A 22,057-nucleotide genomic window follows, 5' to 3' on the forward strand; every position below is an offset into this window, starting at 1 on the left:
AGACATATTTCCAATTAACGGACCAAAGCAAGGTTTCCCTTTGAGCCATATGAAACACAGAGTTGTTCAGGCCCTGTCCAACCTCTGTAGACTATGTGTGTTTAGACTGGAACACACATACACACAGTGACCAGCCACCATGCCTGTGTGACATAAAAGCATTGCACTAGCCCATCAAAAGATCATGAAAGATTCAGTGTCTCCTTTCACAACATGCTCTGTCTGACCTCTCCAGCATCATGAGAATAAAGAAAAGGATGATGAAGATCAATTATGTAGACAATGTTGTTTGTTGGTGTGTGTGGTCGGATGGGGGTGATGATAGACTGTACGCAATCAGGGGCAGTGAATAGGTTGGACATGGCAAGAAGAAGGGAAGGTTTCAGATTAACAATATATCACCTCTCGGTTAATGTGTTTGAAATAATGAAATGTTGTCTTGAGTTTTGTGTTGTATTCTGACTACTTTGACATAATTTTGCCCCAAAAACAATATAAATTTAAATATTTGTGATGTAATTGCTGCAATTCATAATTTATCAAGATATAAGTTGATAAGACAAGAAAAAATTACAATATGAATGAAAATTAAGAAAAAATAAATTGTCAATACTCCATATGGTGGACAAAGTGAATAATCTGAATTAAAAAATTAAGGCAAAAATCCCACTGTATTGCATCTGAAATGTCTGTTGAGTATTTTGGGCTTTTGCATAACGTTTCTTTTTAGCCTTTTTAGAGTCTTTGAATTTGTAAACTGTGAAGAAACTTTACAGGAGCAGGTGGAGTACTGGTGTGAGCTGGGGCCTTCAGGACAGTATTATGCAGTCTCCTGATTCCCTTCGGTCAGTGGTGAGTCAGGAGTTTGTTGCTGTTGTTGTTGTCCAAAACAAGCAGGGAATTTTGAATGTATTAAAGGATGCTTGTGCGTGTCAGTTCTCTGAATAAAAAGATAAATCTGTTTTACAAAATCCTTCCAAATCCTCTAAATAGTGATGTTGGGTTTAGTTTTGAATTATTACTACTAAAAGAAGTGTCACAAAAAAAGTTGAAATCTCAATTTCCAATACAAAGCCACAAAAACTCCACTCAATACTCCTAATACCTCCAAATAATTTTCTTATAAACATATAACTCAATCGCTAAATATTCATTGTATTCTTTAAGTCTAGATCACTATTATTAGTAGTATTACCCAGGTAGGTATTTAGTGGACTCCCAGTTTTAGGACCAGGCTTCTACCTCCATGTTCTTGTCTTCTGTTCTCCCTGTGTTTTCCCTTAACCCAGTGTTTGTTGTCCGTCTCTCTTCCTGTGCGTGTCTACCTGTGCAGCTGAGCTTCATCTCCTCGTCAACTCCACCTTTCCTCTGTCTATATATCTATTACTTTGTTTGTGTTCTGCACTTTGGGTTTGCCAGAAGCATATATAACACCCAGCTTTTACAATAAGATATTGATCAGTTGGTTCCTTCAGAGAGCACCTATTACGTCATACTTATTCAAAACACAATTCAATCTTTATTGTCATTGGTGAGGTGACTCAGTAGGACCCAGAGTATAAACTAAAATAGTGATTTTAATGAAACAAGTTTCTTAACAGACAAGACAACTAAAGCACTAAAGGGGAAAATAGGATAAGCACTAAACACACGGGAGAAAACAGAGAAAACACCAGAAGCTTACACAGGAGATGCAGAGATGCAGATGCTCAGAAGAGCAGGACAAGAGAGAAGGACAAGACATCTACATGGTACAACAAACGATCCGACGAGGACAAAGGGAAGCACAGAGGCTCTGCACAGACACAGGGAAGGCAGGGACAATTGAACACAGGTGTAACACATCAGGAATGGTGCAGACAATCACAGACAGGAAGTAAAGAACACACACGAGGAACAGAGACTACAAGATAAAACAGGAAACAGAAACACTGAGTGTGAAAACATGAAACAACTCAAACATACACAATAGAGATGTACTAAATATACAGAAAACACTTCAAACAGAGGGAGAACCTAAACAAAAGAAAATACCAAACTGTGACACTTTATTAATCCTGTTGTAAAAAGAGCAGGTTGTTGGTGCCAGTGATGACACCGTAGCTGTGTTTTACCTTTTATATTGTCTTTTTTGTTTTCAATTTGTCACTACTGTTCACACACCCTCCTGTCTCTCTAGGATATTAAAATCCCATCTAACCAAGCAGTGGTTTAGTCATTACTCATTCTGAGCAGCCATCCCACACACATGTGCACAAGTGCATGCTTACACACACACACGTTTGTACTTATATCTTAGTGTGGATACTCATTGGCATAATGCATTCCCTAGCCCCTTAACCTAACCGTAACCATCCAAGCTAAATAACTAACCCTAACCCTTAACCTAATTCTAACCCTTACACTAAACTAACCAAGCCTTAACCCCCCAAACCGTCCCTTAAAGGTGGGTCAGAAAGTGAGGACAAAATGTCTTCACTTTCCCAAAATGTCCTCACTTCGTATGTTGTAGGCTCAAATTGATCCTAAAAAAGATAGCTGTACAAGATCAAACACACACATATGCACACACAGCCGACTGTCCACAGGGTGGTAGTGTTTGCTCAACCTAGACTCCTAGCCACTTACTTCCATATATATATGTAAGATCCAGTGCCACCTCGTTAGACTGGATCTTACATATGTGGCCTAACATATGAACATCAAGCACACCAATTTTTCTGCTCTCTAAGTACCAGGCTTCTGACTAGTGGTACAAATGTCTTCAAATTATAACCAACAACTACAAGCTGAGAGAGTGGTTGAAAAGTATGGGGAAGAGCTTGAAAATGTGTTGGGAAAGGAGGAGAGAACATATCAAGTGAAAGTCACTGACATCAAACCCTTTGAGAATCATCACCTGCTGTATTTGCATCTCTTTACCGATGATTTTGATTTTGATAGTAAAAATTTACCTATAAATGTTTTTCTTTCAGTCTTTCATAAAAAAAAAACATTTTCCAGCATAACAAGTAACTTTTTTCTGTTCAACCCTGAACAGCTAAATTTGTTCTGTTGAAATTTTTTTAATATTCCTCTCCTGTTCGTTCAAGGAAACAACCCATTGCAAAAATCTTGGGGAGAGAATAAATAAGCATGTTCATTAATTTGTGTCACTAAATTCTATCTGTAAAAACACAACTTCTGTGTGTGTGTGTGTGTGTGTGTACGTGTTGATATTACAACACATCTTAGGACTTAGGACTCTGATCATGTTACCGGATTTAGCAGCAGAACAGTTGCACAATTTATTAAAAAAAGTGAATAAAATGTAAAATTCCTACTAGAAAAGTGGTTTAAAACTATACCTTAACAAACAGACGGACGGGCGAACCGAGGGACATACAGACAGATGAACGGAAGGACAGAAAGATGGACCGACAGACAGATGGATGAACTCACAGACGTACAGACAGACAGATGAGAAGTATGGACAAATAGTACCCCTTCATTTATAGTTAGATGATTCTACACCTAGTGATTTAATGAGTTTCTTGACGAAGAGACTTTAAAGAGTAATCTCCCTTCATTCTCTTTGAGCTCATTTGAAAAAGCCAAATGAGAGTCTGTTTGTGAGGATGTGTGTTTGTTTGTGTAACATCTGAAACATGTGTCGTTTTGTGAGTGAGTAGAGTATGTATTATTATTGGACTGTTTGAATGCATGGATGTGTATGATGTGATATTATTTTTCTACACTGTTCTACACAAGAACAGACATCCTCCTCCTGTTAATATGTAGTTCGTGTGCAGCCTATTTCTGTTATAGAAAGGTGATTCTACCCTATTGGACTTTGCATACGCAAGGAAATGATTTTCGGTAAAACATGAAATCCTTTGTATTAAATATGAGCTCAGAATATGGCTTCTGCTCAGATGCCACATGTACATAGACTTCTAGTACATAATAATCCTAACAACAATCTTCTTTTTATTATGTTACTCTGGGCCTCTAGAAGTCCAAGCCTAACGTCTGTTGTGCAATAGTAGTAGTAGATTTGACGTTGGCTAATTATTAAAATAAAAATTATTTATTAAAAATAATTAAAAATTATAAAGCTATTAATTAAGAATAGTAAAATAATTAATTAGAAATGATAGGGTTATCAATTAAGAATAGTTAAATAATTAATGAAAACAATCAAATTAAAAAAATTAAGAATATAATATAATACAATATCGTCGCGTGGCACCACTCTGGTTACCAACAAGTCAATCTTTAAGGATCAGTCTCAAGTGATAAAAGTTAAATTAATAATCTCAATATTTAATATTAAAGATTATATAATAAACCATGAAGGGTTTTAAGTTCGAGCACAGGCTATAGTTATCCAGCTGTATTCATATGCACCAATAATCACAGAATACAAAAACTTTAATTACAAAAGGATTTATTAAAAAGGGAAATAAAGTTTGTTATTCAATGATTCTTCATTTAACAAACTCCAATATTTCAAAGATGACAACAGCAGCAGCAGCACTTATCACAATTTAGAAATTCAGTAATACTGATCTATGTGGGTGTGTGTGTGTGGTCGTGTGTGTCTGCCTGTCTGTGTCTGTGTCTGTGTGTGTGTGTGTGTGTGTAAGAAAGAGAAGGGGGAGTGGCACTAGCGTAATGACGCGGTCACGTGGTGACGTAGCCTGGCCGAATTCAAGATGATGTTGCGTCGAGTTTATGACCTCGGCAACGCCATGAAATCGCCAACTCTAATCTCTCAGAGATTTAACCATGCTAGTTTAAGAATCAGAGGGTCTGTGTATGTATACATGAAATGTGTACGAACGTGTGTATGGGTAGGTTTAGGAGAAGAGAGAGAGAAAGGGAGAAAGAAAAGCTCTAAAAACATCATCAGGGACAAACTTCTGGCGAAGCAGGCCAACCAGCTACGTGAGTTTTATCTTTTAACAGATGTAAATCTGCGCACAATATCTTTGACGGTAACACGTTAAACAGGAAACGCCGCCGCTCGTTACTGCGCGCTTTTCAAAATAAATCGACACAGTAGACAAAGGAACCGGATGTGACGTCTCGGTTCGCTGCGTTAAACACGGCTGAAAACAGACTCGGCAGTCTTCAAACAAACATACACTCAAATAAATGTCAAGCTAAGTATTTGACACTAGTCTCTGCCCAGACAATAAAGCCTCTTACTGTAAACTTCGCGGTGTGGCATGCGCAGGCGCGCAGATTTTCCGGAAGTCCAGTGAATGATTCGTGGTCTCTTAAGCGGGGCTCCGGTGGTCGCAACGGAGATTAGCGCTGGACCGAATAGCAGCGGATTCTTTTTGATCCTCAACGGAATGAACGTCGTTCTTCTGCTTCGACGGGATTCTGTTTCGTCCTTCTTAAGGGATGAACATCTGTTTTGGAGCCGTTTGTAGATCGCGAAAAAGAAAGTCTGTGTGAAACTCGGCCTGCAAGTGCGCTTCCTGTTGCGCGACCTTTTCAGGTTAAAACAAAAATAGTCTCTATCAAAATAAAACGTTGACTGAATAAAGAATTAAAGAAAAGAAAGATGAACTAAATTAAAGTTTGTAATTGCCTCCTTTAGCAACTAAATCATCTAGCTAGACCGGGAACGGCCTATTGACGTCTTCAGAGAGCAGGAAATGGCAGCGATTTTTGATGTCTCAGCGGTTTTATTCTACCTGAGAGGTCCTCCTTGAGGAGTTGGTCATGGGCTATCAGCCAATTAAATTATCAGGATTCGATCTCAGTGGGCGGGGCTTGGAAATCAGCAGGGGTTCCAAAGGATCCCCAGGATATTTCAACCACCAGGGGGAGACTCCTCACCTGCTGAGGTGTCTGCTCCCCCACTCAGGAGCACTCTTATAGTCGATTGGAATGTGGTCGAACTGGTTTCAGCCTGGCCTCCAGGCCTCAGTTTTTACAACCCATTGTGTAGTGGTCAACTCACTGGGCTGTTGCCCAACACGTCCTTGTTGTGAGAGGTGGAAGTAGGTAATGCTGACCAATAGTGCACTGGTGAAGCTCATAGGCCAATCACCTGCGAAGTGGATACAAAGGCTCTACAAGCGAACTCGACACCTCAACCACCAGCTAATAAAGACCATATGGAAAAGACCAACATACCAACAGATTGTAAGGACGGGCTCATTTCTGTCAAGCCAAAGAAAGGAAACCTCAGGGATTACAACAGCTACTGAGGGATCATGACTTTGCGGATGACATCGCACTACTCTCCCAAAGCCACCAACAGATGCAGGACAAATCCAAACTGCTAAGAAAAGCTGCAGCTGGACTTGGACTAAAAATAAATGGACCAAGAACCAAAGTAATGCAGACGAACACCAAGAACACAGACCCAACAACCATCGGGGACCAGACGCTGGAAGTTGTTGACAAATTCACCTACCTGGGAAGTGTGATAGCTGTTGATGGTGGGACAGAGGAGGACGTTAAGATAAGAATCGACTTGACCCAGAGTGTGTGTGTGTGTCTGTGTGCATGTGTGTGATCATCCGCAAGCCCTGGCTTTTCAGGTAGAGGACTAGGGTAACCCAAGGATTGTTATTATCCAATTCTCCTGGGTGTAGTTGAGACAAATGGATTGTCATTCTCGAATCTTCTGGGGGGGCAATTAGACCCCCAGGGAGGGCGCTAGGGTGCTGCAATGTGGGGTCAGTCAGACCCACACCAGATTCAAATTGTAATCTAGAGGGGTATATAGAGAAGCCGGTGTCCCATTCAATCCCTCGCAGGCGTATGGCCGAGAGGGGAGCCGCTGCTCCTCCTCCGCCGTTGATGCAGCTATAAACGGGGTCTGTCCGGGCACTACGATGCACGTTAAGTCCCGCTCCGGTGACAGTCTCGACGTTCCGCCTGTTCATCACCCTGACGGTAGAGAACATCATCCTTGAGATGATGAAACTATTTTATTAAGTGACTCTTATTAACACAGTGCCGGTGGGTTCTGCCTGTAGTCCCCTGGCTTCTCCTCTTCATGCTCCTTCGCTACAGGACGAGGGGTCACCCGAAGGAGGCTGCGGGGCTGAAGAGCCACTGGCGGGTAGTGACGCCGGCACGAGAGAGCCTCTCCAAATTGTGGCCCGTTCTGGGAGAGCTGTGAGACAGCCGGTTCATTTCAAGGAATATGTTGTTTAGGAATAACTGCTCCGTTTGAAAAAGGAGACTCTGTTTGAATATCGGGTGAACTAATAACCAAGGAGGACTGTGAAATGAGACAGAGACTTTACCATGACAGCCTTAAGGTGTTCATGTTTGAGTTCCATTTTAATGGTGAACTGTGGTGGTAAGTATATTAATTCAGTGCTAACTCGTCTTAATCCAAATTCCTTGACACATTGCTTTTGTTGCTGAACATATACCAACTATTGATAGAGGGCGCTTAAGTCAGGTTAATATATACTGCTCTTGTATGTGTATAAATTAAAAGATTTATAATTAATGGTTACTGTTTTTGTAGTGTTGATGCAGCAAAGAGGATGGGTAACTTGAAGACTTGTAAATGATGACCACATCAACCCTAATGCCAAATGAAGTACTTAACTGTGCAAGGGAAACCCCATTTGTGTTTGTTTGCAATACGCAACATAGGTCCAGGAGAGGAGATCACCTATAATTATGGTGACTCAGACTGGCTGTGGAGAAGTAAGGTACTCAGGTCATAAAAGTAGTAAAAAACAAATATACAGACACACAAGACACTGACACAATATATTGTTACGAAAATCTCCAGAAATCTAGAGGGATGTCTTGTGATGTCCAACATGGTGAGGTACCATCCACATCAGGGGTCTCATTTATAACCGTTGCGTACGCACAAAACGGGGTCTGAAAGTTACGTACACCACTTCTCACACAAACGTTGTGATTTATAAAAACAAACTTGACGGGAGAATTTGCGTATTTCCACGCAAACTCACGGGGTTCAGCGTGATGTGTGCATGCGAATGGAAGGACGAGGAGGAAGTGAGGGTTCAGCGATTTCTGATCTCACAAATTGTTTTATCCACAGCAGCAGCAGAGTATCAGTGTATTTTCTTTATTAGAGACATCACTGCTGTCCCATAAAATCGTACTCCACCTCAATAACAGACACCACGATGTCAGTGTCAGAAAGTTTCCAGGAGATCCACGTACGAACTTTTCCAGGTGGACTGTGATTTATAAAACGAACATTGCGTTCAGGTTTGCGTGCACACCGTTTTACAAATCGGAACTTTCTTTTGCGTACGCCATTTCCAGCTTTTGTACATACGTACACTTTTAGTATGAATCCTACGCACTCTTTTATAAATGAGACCCCAGAGCTTTCTATGAGTACTCAAAAGTGGTCAACACAGAGCTAAAAAAAAAAGACTCCTACTAACGGATCAACTGGTCGTCTTGAACGCTTTACTAAGGTATGTCTTAATTACAATTTCATGGTTTGTGTAAACAGTTGAATGGTAGGTGTCTGCATATTAGTTGTTTGTGTGCATAAATATAAGGAGGTACACCACCTCCTCTTCTTGCTCTCATCACTTTCTTCATTAGTGTAATTTTCCTGACCATCTCTTACTAGCTGATGTGTGAATAAAGCAGGTAATTGTCCGAAGGATTAACAGTGTGCCCGCGGATGTGTTCATGATTGTCAAGTTCTTAGGTTTTTTCTTCAAGTCTTGCCCTACTTGAAATTGCCTAGTACATGAACCACAAAGGAAGCACATAACTCTTTCCAGCACAGCTCAATATCTATTTTTCCTCATTTGTTTGTTGTTTGCTGGTTGGTCTATCTGGTCAGGGCTTATACATGAACTCAATCCTATATACTGTATATAGGAATGAGTTCAGCTCCCCCTTTGACAGGTTTTCCTCCAAACATGCTCTTCAAGATAGCAACGTTTTCCGACCTCAGTGTTATAGTATAACCAATAAGTGACCACTGATGTGTGAATTAATTTTGGTAATGGTGTATAAGAGTGAAGAATATCTTCCGATTGTAGCTCATTGGCTGCCTTTTTTACACTTGGAAGGGCTGTTTGTGTTTTAAGAATGTTTCTCTAAGGAGCTATTGATCCGAGGAAACTGTAGTGAAGAAACATGTACAGTGCACTTCATGTGTCATTGAGAAAGTCTGTTCTACTGTTCAAGCGCTCTGTACCTATATTTACTTAGTGCTTAGTAATTAACTTAAAAACATTTAGTAGGGTCAGGAACCTCAATTCCGTGACCATTCTCTGACTAATATGTTTTGACGACTGATTTGACTTCTTTACACCTTATATAAAATGTTTTGCCCCCATGTCCCTCGCAAAAATGTTGGCATTTTTCCCTAGAGGGCCGAATCAAAAATGGCAGCCGGCACCATCTTCTAAAAGTTACTTTTTTACCAGAGCACCTAAAATAATATATGAATATACTTTTTGTGGTAAATTCACCATAAGGATTGTGATTCTGACATCATTTTGACATTAAGACATCCTGTTGACCCCAAAATCCAAGATGGCCACCATCCGGGAGAACAAAAATGTTAAGTTTTATACACAAATCAGCCCCAAGGTCTCCAGGAGATGGGTGATGCATGACCTTTATACATTATTTATTATGGAAGGACAAAAACAAAGAATATCAGAAATAAGTTTTATTTATTAACTGTAACTTAAGAAAGGAACAAAAAACACTTGAAACATACCAATAAGAAATCATTTTACCCCAATAATGCAGGTAGATGAGTTGGAAGAGCAGATCGTGTGTAGCGGATAGGGCGACAATGACCAACCAGCAACTCCCATCCTTGTCCGATTGGCAAGGGGTGGTGCTTCAGGGAGGGATGGTGTACTAGATATGCCAAGTAGTTGGCACGGAGGCAGTGTTTGCGTAAGCTATCTTCATCTGGGGGTAGACGGATGAATGATTTATTTTTTATGCTCTTCCAATTCACTCCACAGGCCTCAGCCATGGTGCTACTCTTGTGGTCACCATAGATGACTTGTCTTGTGAAGTCAAGGCTATCTCTACACCATGAGAGCTGTTGTCGTGCCACAGGGCTCTTCGCCACCTGGTCATACACTGACTTCTGACAACAGGTCCACTATAGCTTGACTCTCGCAGCACTGCGTAAGTGGAGAATGTCAGTCTTTTGCTCAGAGGGACAGGTGCATAGAGGGATTTATTCTTACTGAACACCCGCTATTGCAAGAAGCATGTCAACTTCTCCTCTCCTGCAGCATGGGCTGTGTTCAAGTCTGCAACAAGTGCATCAGAAGCAGGCATGGCTGACTGCAGGGTGCGGAGTGTATATGAGGGTGGGTTTAGCGAGAAGGATTCAAACTCATTCATACTTGCAACCAGATTCTGTATGCACTGCTCATCTTGTTGCATTCGTTAAGGGTAGATTCTGTGTGCTTCCTCTTGGCTTTTTTTCAGTTGGCCAGAGTGTTGAGAGCTGACCGGATCTGTGCCACATTGTTCACATTTCTACAGTGCACCAGCAGCTGCTTCTCATTCTGGAGGATTGAGAGCCAGCCAGACTTTTGGCTGGGTCAGGTCAGTCACCATTCATGTCTGCACGAGCAAGGGTATGAATAATGCTCCGCTTGTGCTGAGGCTCAGTACTAGATGAGATAGTGGTTGGCTTAGGATGGACGGGAGGCTCCACACGGTTGGTGGTTTTATAAACTGTTTGCATCTCAGATGCTTTCTCAGTCAGTGACTGTGACAGAGTCTTGGCATTGTTAATCTGTCTATGCTCATCCTCGCTGGAAGCCTGGGACTCCACAAGATGTTCTTTGCACTGCAGAAACATCCAGTAGTTTGTAGTAGGAGTCGACAAGCTCCTTGCTGCGAGTAATCCCATGAAGGGTGACAGTGGCATTGCTGACAGTTGTGGTAGGTCGCTTTACAATGTACTGTGTGATAAGAGGCAAGGGAGAGTTTGCTTGGGGACAGATCTACTACCCCCTTCTTCCCCTGCAAAGAAGATAGCAGTTGAACAATGAGTGGTGAGAACTCTTCCTCCTCCTCTAGTTGCTCGACTCTTGGAAGCCATGAGACGAGTACAAGCATGTAGTAATCAGCTCACTAGCAGATAGCCAATTGTGGAAGCTGTGAATCTGATGCAGAAGACAGCGTTCTGCAAAATGGTCAAGCTGTTTGAAATTGCTTACCATATTGCTTAACACGAGAAGCCGTTTGCTTATTATCCATCTCTTGTCAACGAAATGGAATAGCACTTTATGACATGGTTGAACTTTTCCTCGAGCAGCAGCCTGCGATCACCGCCGCACTGCTCTCCCCTGTGGTCAGAAAGAGCGAAAAGGAGATAAAGACCTTCACAGAGTCAGACATATCTCATGCCGAAGAATTGGTCCAAACTCTGAAGCCAGTCAAGGGAGCAACATGTGTTATGTCGTATGTTAGCAATCCTGATACCCCCTCTAAACGCACAGCTTCTGCATTGGTGATACTCAGTTTGTTAAAGACATCAAGGAAGCCATTCACCAAGACCTCAAGAAAAGGTATCCAGACGACTTGGAGAAGATCAAACATAGAATGGCGTCGGCACTTGATGCAAGATTCAACTCTTCTATTACAAACAAAAATTTGCCATCGTGAACCTAGCTTCTTGTCCATAATACAAGTTACTTGTGTATTGCTAATAGCCTACTGACTATTCTGGAGTTATATTATGTAACCCAATTTGTCCCACTGTCTTGATTCGGTTGTAGCCTACCCTGCAGGAAGAAGTGGTGAGATTGGAACAGGAGGAGCTCAGGGAAGAAGTTGAAACTGCTGAAGAGGAAAAGGTGCTCCAGGGTCCCCAACCTGCTAATAGGACCTGATCTACTCTGGGACACTTTTGGGGATTTTAGGGAGGCACCAGAAAAGTAATTCCTTGACCAAGCAGAAGAGGAGATCAATAAATACAAAGAAGCTGCTCCTTTGCCACTGTCAGGAAACCCCTTGGACTGGTGGAAAGGTCATCACTCAGAGTACCCTCTCCTGGCCAAGCGGTACTTGTGTGTGCCAGGCACAAGTCGGTCTGCCGAATGCGTGGTCTCTACTGCAGGGGACGTCGTTACTGCCCAGAGGAGCGACCTCACCCCAGAGCATGTTGACCAGCTCTTGTTTTTGCCCAATAATCTAAACATACCCAAGCACTAGCTTTGCATAGCCTATATGCAAACAACAGTGAAGCATAGCCTACTTTTTGTTTATTTCAAAGTTTATATTTTAAGTAAACTTTTATTCATACTATTTAATTTACCTTTTATTTATAAGTAGCCTAAGTTGCATACATTTCTTAATCTGTCAGTTTGTGTGCAGTTGACACGGGCTATACAATAATAGGGCACATTTTTATTTATTTTCTCTATTGGCTGCCCGGCAGTCCTTAAGTTAATGCCCCTGGATTTCAGTCAGTGGACAAAATTATACAAAAATATCTAAATGTTCTACCCTGCAGTGAAGTGTGCAAGCTGCTGAGGGTCATTGTAACAAGGCCTCTTTGTTAGCGTGCGTTCTTCGTCGGGAATCAAGGGGAAACAGGTAGGTGTGTCTCAACAGCTTCTTTATTTGCTCTGACACATACAATTTACACAAACATAACTTCTTCACAAACATATAACAACTAGCTTTACAGCCTGGCCTCCAGGAGTGATCTGGCTCCTGGCGATGCCTGTCGCGCCCCAGCGTGATACTGCTGATATAGGGAAGAGAGTCATTAGTTGAACTGGAACACCTGTGTACAATTAGACTCTTTCCCTGAAACGGATCACAGAACCCCATCTCCACTACCTCCCTCCTGTAGCTGACGCTGACCATCCCCCACTAGCACAGTCATGTGCGGATTGACTTCTCTATTATTCAGTTTGCCCAGTCACTCTACAACAGACAAGACCCTACAAAGTATGAGTTCATACGACAGAAGCTTTGTGAAATGAGACGTCTGTTATGTTTGCACACGGAATAACCGGAGGAGTTTGTTAAACCTGCAAACTTCCAGAGAGTTATACAAACATTAAAACAAGTTTCAAGTTTTGATGAAGAAAAACTTTCATACCAAACACCAAGCCTTGCGCTGAAATTGGGGCATACTCTACACAAAATCTGTGACATCATTCATTGAAGGGGCCCTTATGGCAGAAGATGAAGAACTGATCAAGTAGACTGACATTTTCAAGAAATTGTACACGTCTAAGTGGACTGAGCTGGTTTATCACAGTGCCCTGAGCACGCTGATGCATAGTACAACACACCATCAGCATTACCCTTCACTGAAGATGCTCAGATCCTTCATCAGTTCCTTGAGAAATCTGAGGTAAGTGCCTTTTACAACTTGAAGGAGGAAGATACGGCTCATAATTATGTTTGACTTGCAAAGGTTACTCTTTCACAAATCATTGTGTTCAATCGTAGACGTGCTGGGGAGGTTTAAAAAATTTGCCTCAAAAGTTCTAATGGGAGAGACTGCTCAAAGCTCCATGAGGATGCTGCTATGGGATTGTCAAATATTCAACAGAAGCTCTGCAACTATTTTAGCCGAATAGAAATCATGGGAAAAGGTTGCAGTTCTGCTTACCCCAAGTGTGGTAGATGCTTTGTCACTATTGACTAGTAAAAGATCTGAATGTGGTATTTGTGCCACAAATGTCTTCCTGTTTGCAAGACCCAAATCCATGAGCCACTACAGTGGACAGGACTGTTTGCATGTTCATGCTAGCCAGTGTCGAGCAAAGTGCCCTGAGCACCTCAGGTCGACACAATTTAGGAATCATGTTCCCACACAAGTCCTCAATTTAAAAAACAACGCACTTTATTAGGTTGCAGATTTCCTTGGTCATGACATCTGATTTTGATTGGTTACCCATTCCCACCACACAACTGGCCAATATTTCCAAGCTACTTTTATCCCTGGAAAAAGGACATCTCTCTAGCCTGCAGTGGAAATCTCTGGATGGGATTGAAATAGAAAGTGAGTACATCTGTACGGCAAGTCAAAGACATCTGGACTTGCCTTAGTTCACTGGTCACTGTGTTTCTTAACACAGATCACATTTCATTTCCAAATATATGGTATGTCTCCTGTTCAGAATTAAAGAATAAAAGACTACTGTAGAGCTAGAAAAAACAACAAAATTGTGGTTTCTCAACTTGCACAGTAATAGTTCTATGATAATGCTGTATGATCATATTGTGTGAAAATTTTACAGAACTCCATTGTCCAAATCAGTATTATTCCGTCCAAAGGCTTTTTCAGTTTACCCTTTCAGCCATTTACAGAATTGTGTATTTACGTAACGCTAAAATATTGAGATAGTATATTATCTCCAATTGTTAAGTGCAGGTTGAAATTCGCCTAAAACGCCTGTTTGAGAAATCCCCAAAGTAAATTGAAAGCTGTTCTTGAACCATTTGGAGTACATGCTTGGTCTCTTTTGAAAGGTGACATTCTAACCCCCCCACAAACAGAATCATTATAAGTGCTACTCGTATTGACTAATAGCAGGTGAAACACACTAAAGTAGAAGGTTTTTATTTCTACCTGAATATTTTTTGGTAAACAGCTGCCTGCAGTTGACTCTACCAGACCCTTATGAGCTGGAAAACACAATGGGACCCAACCATTACCTTGTTGGCCACCTGCCAATAAACTGAACAAAATAACTAGACTGTAGCTGTGTATCAATTTAGAGGCCGCATCCTTCCTCGACTGCATTACTAGACCGAATGCGTCACATCCGCGTGACTAGACTGTCCTAATTCCAAGGCTCCTTCAAATGCAGATGATAAATGATTTCTTCCACCACCGAGCTACGCAGGCTCCTCCGGGTGGATCCCAATTGGCCCATCATATCCCATGATTCAATGTGTTTCAGAGACAATCTGTTTTTCAAAAGGAAATGGCAGCAAAAAGCAAGGTGAGAACCTGAATTTATCTTCAAATGCAAGTACTCAACTGAACAGCCAATGGTACGCATGTTAAAAAACATTTTCGTCCCTAGCTTTGTTGCTGTTGTGATGACAGTAACGTGGGACCAGCTGGCAACACAATAGTCACATATAAATTATAATATAGAGCGAACAAACAAGTTGCTTCCTATTCTATCTGGCACAGACTGGTATGTTTGAACCATTTTATTGTAAGCAGGATTTAAAGACTCATCTCCCAGTTTTAGTTTGGGAGGCAGGCACCCCCGTCTGGTGTCTGCTTTAAACCTTCCTTTTTGAATAAGATTTTAGCTAAAAATGGATCAGGTATGACTGGGAACAGCTCTTCATTTTACTTCTGTAGGACTAGTGTAATTGAAATTCATCTTGAGATCTGAAATAGGAAAATTCTCATCCTGGAGTTGCCTTTGAGTCTTGTTAATAGTAAACTCTGCAGAGGTTACACAACAAGCACGGGTGCTCAAAGTGGATCTGACCGCAAGTTCACAAAAGCCAGAACTTATACAATGAGGCTTTTCATAAAACATAATATGAAAAAAAGACATGAGATCATCATCTGTGTCTATATGTTGTGTCCGTCCGCTGTAGCTGTTGGAAGAAAACGTCACAGAATAAGGGAATACACCCTGTTTGTCAAGGTCATAGCAGTGAGACACCGCCAAATAAGGGTTCCATCCTGTCAGGTAGACAGTATCAAAGCAGTGAGACACCTGGGGCCTCATGTACTAAGACTTGCGTGGATTTCATACTGAAACTTGGCGTACGCCAAAACCCAGAAACTGTCTTACGCACAAATAAATTCAGATGTATCAAAGTGTGCGAACGCATGGATCCAAGCACGTTTCTTTTGTACATCTCAATCAACGTGGAATTGAGCGCACATGCCGACGTGCCAAACTCCTCCCTGTCCACGCCCTCATTTAAATATGCAATTTCATTTAAATAGGCCCCTGGACCTGAGATTCACCTCTTAATCCGATCACCTGGCACCATGAACAGAGTTAAAAAACGCAACTTCACAGAGTCCGAGCTCGAGATTTTGCTCCACGAGGTAGAAATGCGCAAGCATATGTTATTTGGTACCCTGTCAACAGGGATAAATGCTAAACAAAAGACAAATGAGTGGGAGCGTGTTTGCGAGGCCGTCAATGCAGTGGGGTCTCAGCAGCGCACACACTCTGAAATTAAAAAAAAGTGGTCAGACCTCAAGGTGGAGGTGAAGCGGAGGGTTTCTGCCCACCGCCGAAGCGTGACCGCAACAGGTGGGGGGACGGGAGTGGGGGAACTCTCCCCCTTCGATTTGAGAGTGGCCGCTTTGATCGGTGACACAGCTCTCACCGGAGTGGTGGGAGCCCATGAAGGGGACACCGATCATCCCCAAGGTAAATATGCTGAATTCATAAATGCTGTAATTATACTGGTCATACAATTGGCTGCTTACAATACACATAAGTCGTGCGTAAAGATGCCAGGATATTAAAGACTTTGACTCGTGTTTATTAACTTAAATTTTTTATTTTTGAATAGACAAGCAAGGAGAGGGCACGGATTGCTCCGTCGGCCCCGGCGTCTCCTCCGTCGGCCCCGGCGTCTCCAGCGTCACCGCTGACTCCGGTTTCTCCACCGGCTCCGCTGCACGCGGCGCCTCCAATTCATCTGCCAACCACCCGACCGGCCGTGTCCTCAACCGAGCTGTGCTGGAGTCACAGGCAGAAATCGTCAGAGCCATCGGTGGCATTAATGATCGCCTTGATCGGCTTATAAATGTACTCGGTGACATAAGCGCATCAATAAATACACTTGTGTCAAAGTAAATTCTGTCCTTGCCTCTTTACATGCTTGAAATCACATTCTGCCGGGCCCGTATGGCTCCTCGGGGTGGGTTGCAGTTGACGGGTCCAGCATCCGGTTCCTCCAGTGGGGGGTTGTGCTGCTCTGGCAGTGGTATGCCATGGCGGTGTGCCACATTGTGGAGGACGCCACAGGCCATCACAATGTGGCACACCTTCTCAGGTCTGTAGAGTAGCATCCCCCCCGACCTGTCCAGGCATCGCCACCGTCCCTTCAGCAGGCCGATTGCCCTCTCCACAATTATTCGCGTCCGGGAATGGAGGTCATTATACCTCCTCTCTTGGTCGGTGTTGGGGTTCGTAAGAGGGGTCATCAGCCACGTTCTTAGGGGGTAGCCACGGTCCCCTGGGGTCAGATGAAGCCGCAGAATACAATACACAACGTAAAAACCACACAATGAATGAATGCAGAAGTGCACCGCGGGCGACATTTCTAACTTTACGCCCGCTTTTACTGACGTGAATACTGAACACGTCAGAGAAACATGATATTTGGATGTGCACAAGCCCCAGATGTGCATTACGCTGGTTTATACATACGGGACAATTACACGAATAAAGCATTTACTCACCCAGAAGCCACCCATCGCGTACAGTGCCAGCCTCCAGCCTGTTCCCAACCATGCTGTTGGTCAGAATGAATGAATCGTGCGTTGAACCAGGCCACCTTGCCACGATGTTAAGGAGCTGCATTTGCGCATCACATATCACTTGGACATTGATAGAATGAAAGTGTTTCCTGTTAACGTAAACAAATTCATCCTGTGATGGCGCTTTTATGGCAATATGTGTGCAGTCAACAGCTCCGATTACATTAGGGAAACCGGCTGTTGCTGCAAATTGCGCTTTAATGTGGGCCTGTTCAACAGCATTGTATGGGAATTTGATGTACCTGGATGACATTCGGATGATTCCGTCCCACACAGCTGGCATGGCTCGGCTCAGGGTGGACTGGCACACTCCTGACCGATCGGCCAGCTCCCGCTGGAAGGCCCCTGTTGCCAGGAACCCCAGCGTGGTCAGCACCTGTGTGGGCACGGACAACCCCTGGCTCCTGGCTGTGTGGCGCTCTAGGGCCGGCCGCAGCTCTGCGCACAGCTCCAGTAATACTGGCCTGGGGAAACGAAATCGGCTCATGAGCCAATCGTCATCATTTGCGAGTAAGTCCTCGCGTTCCCTAAATATACGTTCCCATCGGATGTGACCATTTGCGATGTCCTCTAACAACGCTAACACAGCCATTGTTAAAACAATTTTCTTCATCCATTGCGCATGCTTTTATAGCCACCCATATAATTGCAAGGTGTGTTAATTGTTCATTAGTGTGTCTCTGATTTGCAAATCACTCTGATGAGTCATTGTTTTCACCTTTTTTCCCAGTTTCCCAGCGTCACCTCTAAGTGTCGCCAAAGGAACAATAGCTGTAGAAACGTGCGTACGACAGCTCTGGAGCTGGCGTGGGGACCGCACATTTTTACGGTCATTTCACGTTTTGTACATGTGAACGTGAGCGTGGAAAAGGACGTACGCCACGTTTTTCTGCGTACGCAACCTTAGTACATGAGGCCCCTGGTCAGTGGAATTTTCCTCCACACTAGATTTCCATGACACATGGAGCTTCTCTTTCCTCTTCTTGCTCTTCATCACATTGTTTCATCAATACATGTTACTGACTTGACTTCTTCTCACTCATTTTGCTTTATCGTCACAGATCCATGACCACAACTATGACAGTATTGTGGATTGTGATCATGGTGGCAGCTGAGTGGGGATTATTATTAGAACTAGATGCTTCCTTATACAATCGGCCTTCTCACATATGCACATTTTACTGGCAATATCGCTATTATTACAATTGTCACTGCTGCCCCCTTCATCCCCTGTCCGTCCTGGGAGAGAGACCCTCATCACGTGACTCTCTCTGAGGTTTCTAGTTTTTCTTTATTTAAATATTTTTTCCTTTTAAAAAGGTTTTTTTAAGTTTGGTAGTTTTTGCTTCATCTTGATGAGGGTAAAAAGGATGTCACACCTTGTTAAACCTGATGAGTCAAATGAATATGGGCTATACAAAAGGATACATGATCGATTTATATTTAATCTGATTATCCCACTGGCTAGCTGCCTGCATCAAACATCTTTTACGGATCCATGAGAAACCGGAAGCATTTTATTTGTACATGTACCATAGAAAGAAGTAACTGCAAATCTTGAACTGTGACTAAGTGTTGCTGATAATTATCGACATATAATCCATATCATAAGATAAAAATAATTGCAATGCGAACATTAACTCAACCTTTAACATAATTTGACTTCAGTTGTTTACAGACTTCAAAATCATAACATCTTCTGATTGAATTCTCCCTTAAACATTTTTCAGTAGCCGTTCTACCATTGCTGTTTTCTTCCAACACATGGAGCCTTTGATGGATGAACAGCCTAGAAAGGCCTGAGCCCAGGCATGCAAAATACAGGCCAGAGGGTTACAGGGGGATTCAGCATGGCATTGCATCAGTTCCCTGCAAATTCACAACGTATGGACTAAATGATTCAGGCAGATGAGATGTCTGTGAAATAGTGCATGAAGGTGTGTTGTGGGAATAGGCCTTCAAGATCAATAGTTAGAGATTAAAGAAGATGGGGGGTGTTATGTCAGTGATTGAATGTGCAGGGTGACCAATAACAACCTTTCATACAAACATATTGTCAAATTATTTTCAGTGTTATATCCCCTGACAGCCAAGATAGCAGTTTGTTTTCTACCCCAAGGTTTTGAATAGAGTAGTTTTTAGGTCAAAGATAAGTCACAGTGTGTGTGTGTGTTTGTGAAGATAAATACGTGTAGTAGTACATCATGTCCAAAGTAGGCCAGGAAGAGACTCTGGTCTGCAGAGAGGGGACAAGCGATGTCAAGCTTATATCAAAGAATTAAGCACAAATTGATTTTGAAGGATGGATTTTGGAAGGATATTTGTGTCAGACTGAGGCGGAAGAGAAGCCTGCAGTTTGAGCATTTTTGTGTAACCCTAAACTCCTGAACGGGCACCTAGTCTGCCCGTTCAAGTCCAAATCTTTTTGGTATCAATTTTCTCTGCACTCAATGCATATATGCTTTATATTTATTCTCCATATGATAAAGTCTAAATTAAACACACTTAATTTTCTCAAGTAACCTCAATTTATTCACTTTTTTTTTTTTTTTTTAATTGGGAGCTGTGCTTTGTCACGTTCAATATCATATCATCGTATCAGACTCCCAGTAAATCTAATATGACCAAAAGAGCATAATTGCTTCAACTTCAATTGCTTCAGTTTAAAGTAAGGTGTCAAAATCCAGACACATCACTCGGTGATTGACTGGTAAAAGTGGGAAAAGCAGCTTACAGTCCATCGGGAGCAGAGAAGCTTAACCGTGCCAGGCAGCTGGTTTCTCTGCCATTGGCGGCCTGGCCCAATTACACAATTCACAGGCTCATCACGACTCTCTCTCCAGGCATGTATGAATCGCATTCCCCTTACTAACACATCTGTAACACTTCATGTTCTTAGAGGCAGTGGTGGAATGTAACAAAGTAATTTTATTTTGTTACTGTACTTAAGTACATTTTTACGTATCTGTACTTTACTTAAGTGAAAATAACAGTGCCTACTTTTTACTTTTACTCAGTTACATTTTGCAGCTTTTATCTATACTTTTACAATATGTGTCGTTACTCGTTACATTTTATGAACACAGTTTCGGGAAATATTGATTGCGTTGCTGTTTTGGAAGTTTAAACCAATCAGGTGGCTCTATCAGCTCCAATGATAGCAGAGTGCGCGTTTGGCAGCAGCACTAGCGGTAGCTAGATTAGCCAGTACCTGCCTTTTTCAACATGGATCCAGGGTCAGCCTCAAGTGAGCCCTCTGAAATGAGCCACCCGTGGCCCTATTTAAAAGAGATGTTCGCGATCAAAGGCCCCAAGAATGACTCGTGGAGGTTTGAAGGCATTTCTTGTCTCCCTCAAAAAAAGGAGTTGCTAGCGTTCAAGAATTCGCCTTCAAATTTGAAGAAGCATATCGAGGTAAGCGGAGTTCTTGCTATGCTAAGTTAATGTCCCTGACTTTTTGAAAATTAATATATATATTTAATTCAGTTACTGACATGATATTATACTGTTATCTAGCGAAATGCATGTTGACATACAGCAATAGCATCAAAATAACATGATTGTACCTTTATTATTTATTTAACGTAGTGGTAAGATAAAGCTGGTAGGTTAGCTATGTCAAGCTAGCGTGCTAGCTCTACGTCATGGTCTGCTTGGTACAGTGGTACTTACCACCTGTCTCGTGGTCAGTGGCTCGTCTTTCACTAGAGATGGTGATCACAAGACACCACGTAACATCGAAGTACAGGCCCTTGTCTTTCTATGTTGGTAGATTTGTGTTAATAGGTTTAAATGACCTATTAATGCCCTATTGGTTTTTGATACATATATTTTGAAATAGTTTAGACGGAAGGAGAAATGCTATACTTTTATTTTGAAAAGGTAGTTCCTGAAAAACGAAAAAGATCGCTAAATGGCAGGTATGCCTCGTTGTTGCATGAAAAAGCATTACTTTTAGTTGTTTAGCACCTGGCTGTTAAAGGCACAAAGTTTGTGGTTATTTCGTTACTTATTGTCATTATTATAAACATAATTCTAAACGTCTTTTTGCGGTGTAAGGACACGTGTATGTGTTGTGTGTTAAATTTACAATGTGGGGCAAGGTATGCTCATAAGGAAATTGTATCATTCACCCTTATAATTTGCCATTATCTTTACGATAATATGATATGGGTTATGTTATAAGGTGACGAATAATTTCATTCAAGTGAAATATGTTTACATGCAGCCCTCTATTAAGAATTTATTTTGATAAGATAAATAGTTATATAAGGGAAGTAATATTTGTTTTGTTTTCCTTCTAGTTCTAACTGTGTGTTCATATATCACAGTATGTATGAAAATGGAAATAAAAGGATGTGAACCATTAGTTAAAGAATCAGACCATCATTCAGCCGGGGATGCTACAATGGGCACTTTGCACTTGAACTTTGCTTATATGGTGCTATATAAATTAGTCTTGTCCCTGCAAATGTTTTTAATTAGGTTGTGAGAATTTGACTTACAGGTTGAATAAATTATGATGAAGATTAACAGTATATTATTGTTATTGTTAGTATTTTTATAGAGAAAGCATAGAACACTTCTTGGGAATGACAA

At 41.9% G+C, this 22,057-nt stretch overlaps 1 protein-coding gene across 1 annotated transcript; it reads right to left on the bottom strand.

The window, feature by feature from the left end:
• Positions 1–16,789: 16,789 nt before the first annotated feature.
• Positions 16,790–18,050, bottom strand: LOC128437941 (putative nuclease HARBI1). Its single transcript, XM_053420239.1, has 2 exons — positions 17,381–18,050; positions 16,790–17,154 (listed from the first exon to the last, which is right to left on the bottom strand). Exons 1-2 carry the CDS (start codon positions 18,048–18,050, stop codon positions 16,790–16,792), a joined length of 1,035 nt encoding a protein of 344 aa, XP_053276214.1.
• Positions 18,051–22,057: the final 4,007 nt, after the last annotated feature.

The sequence above is a fragment of the Pleuronectes platessa genome, chromosome 4, assembly GCF_947347685.1.
Source record: "Pleuronectes platessa chromosome 4, fPlePla1.1, whole genome shotgun sequence".
Lineage (NCBI taxonomy): Eukaryota > Metazoa > Chordata > Actinopteri > Pleuronectiformes > Pleuronectidae > Pleuronectes > Pleuronectes platessa.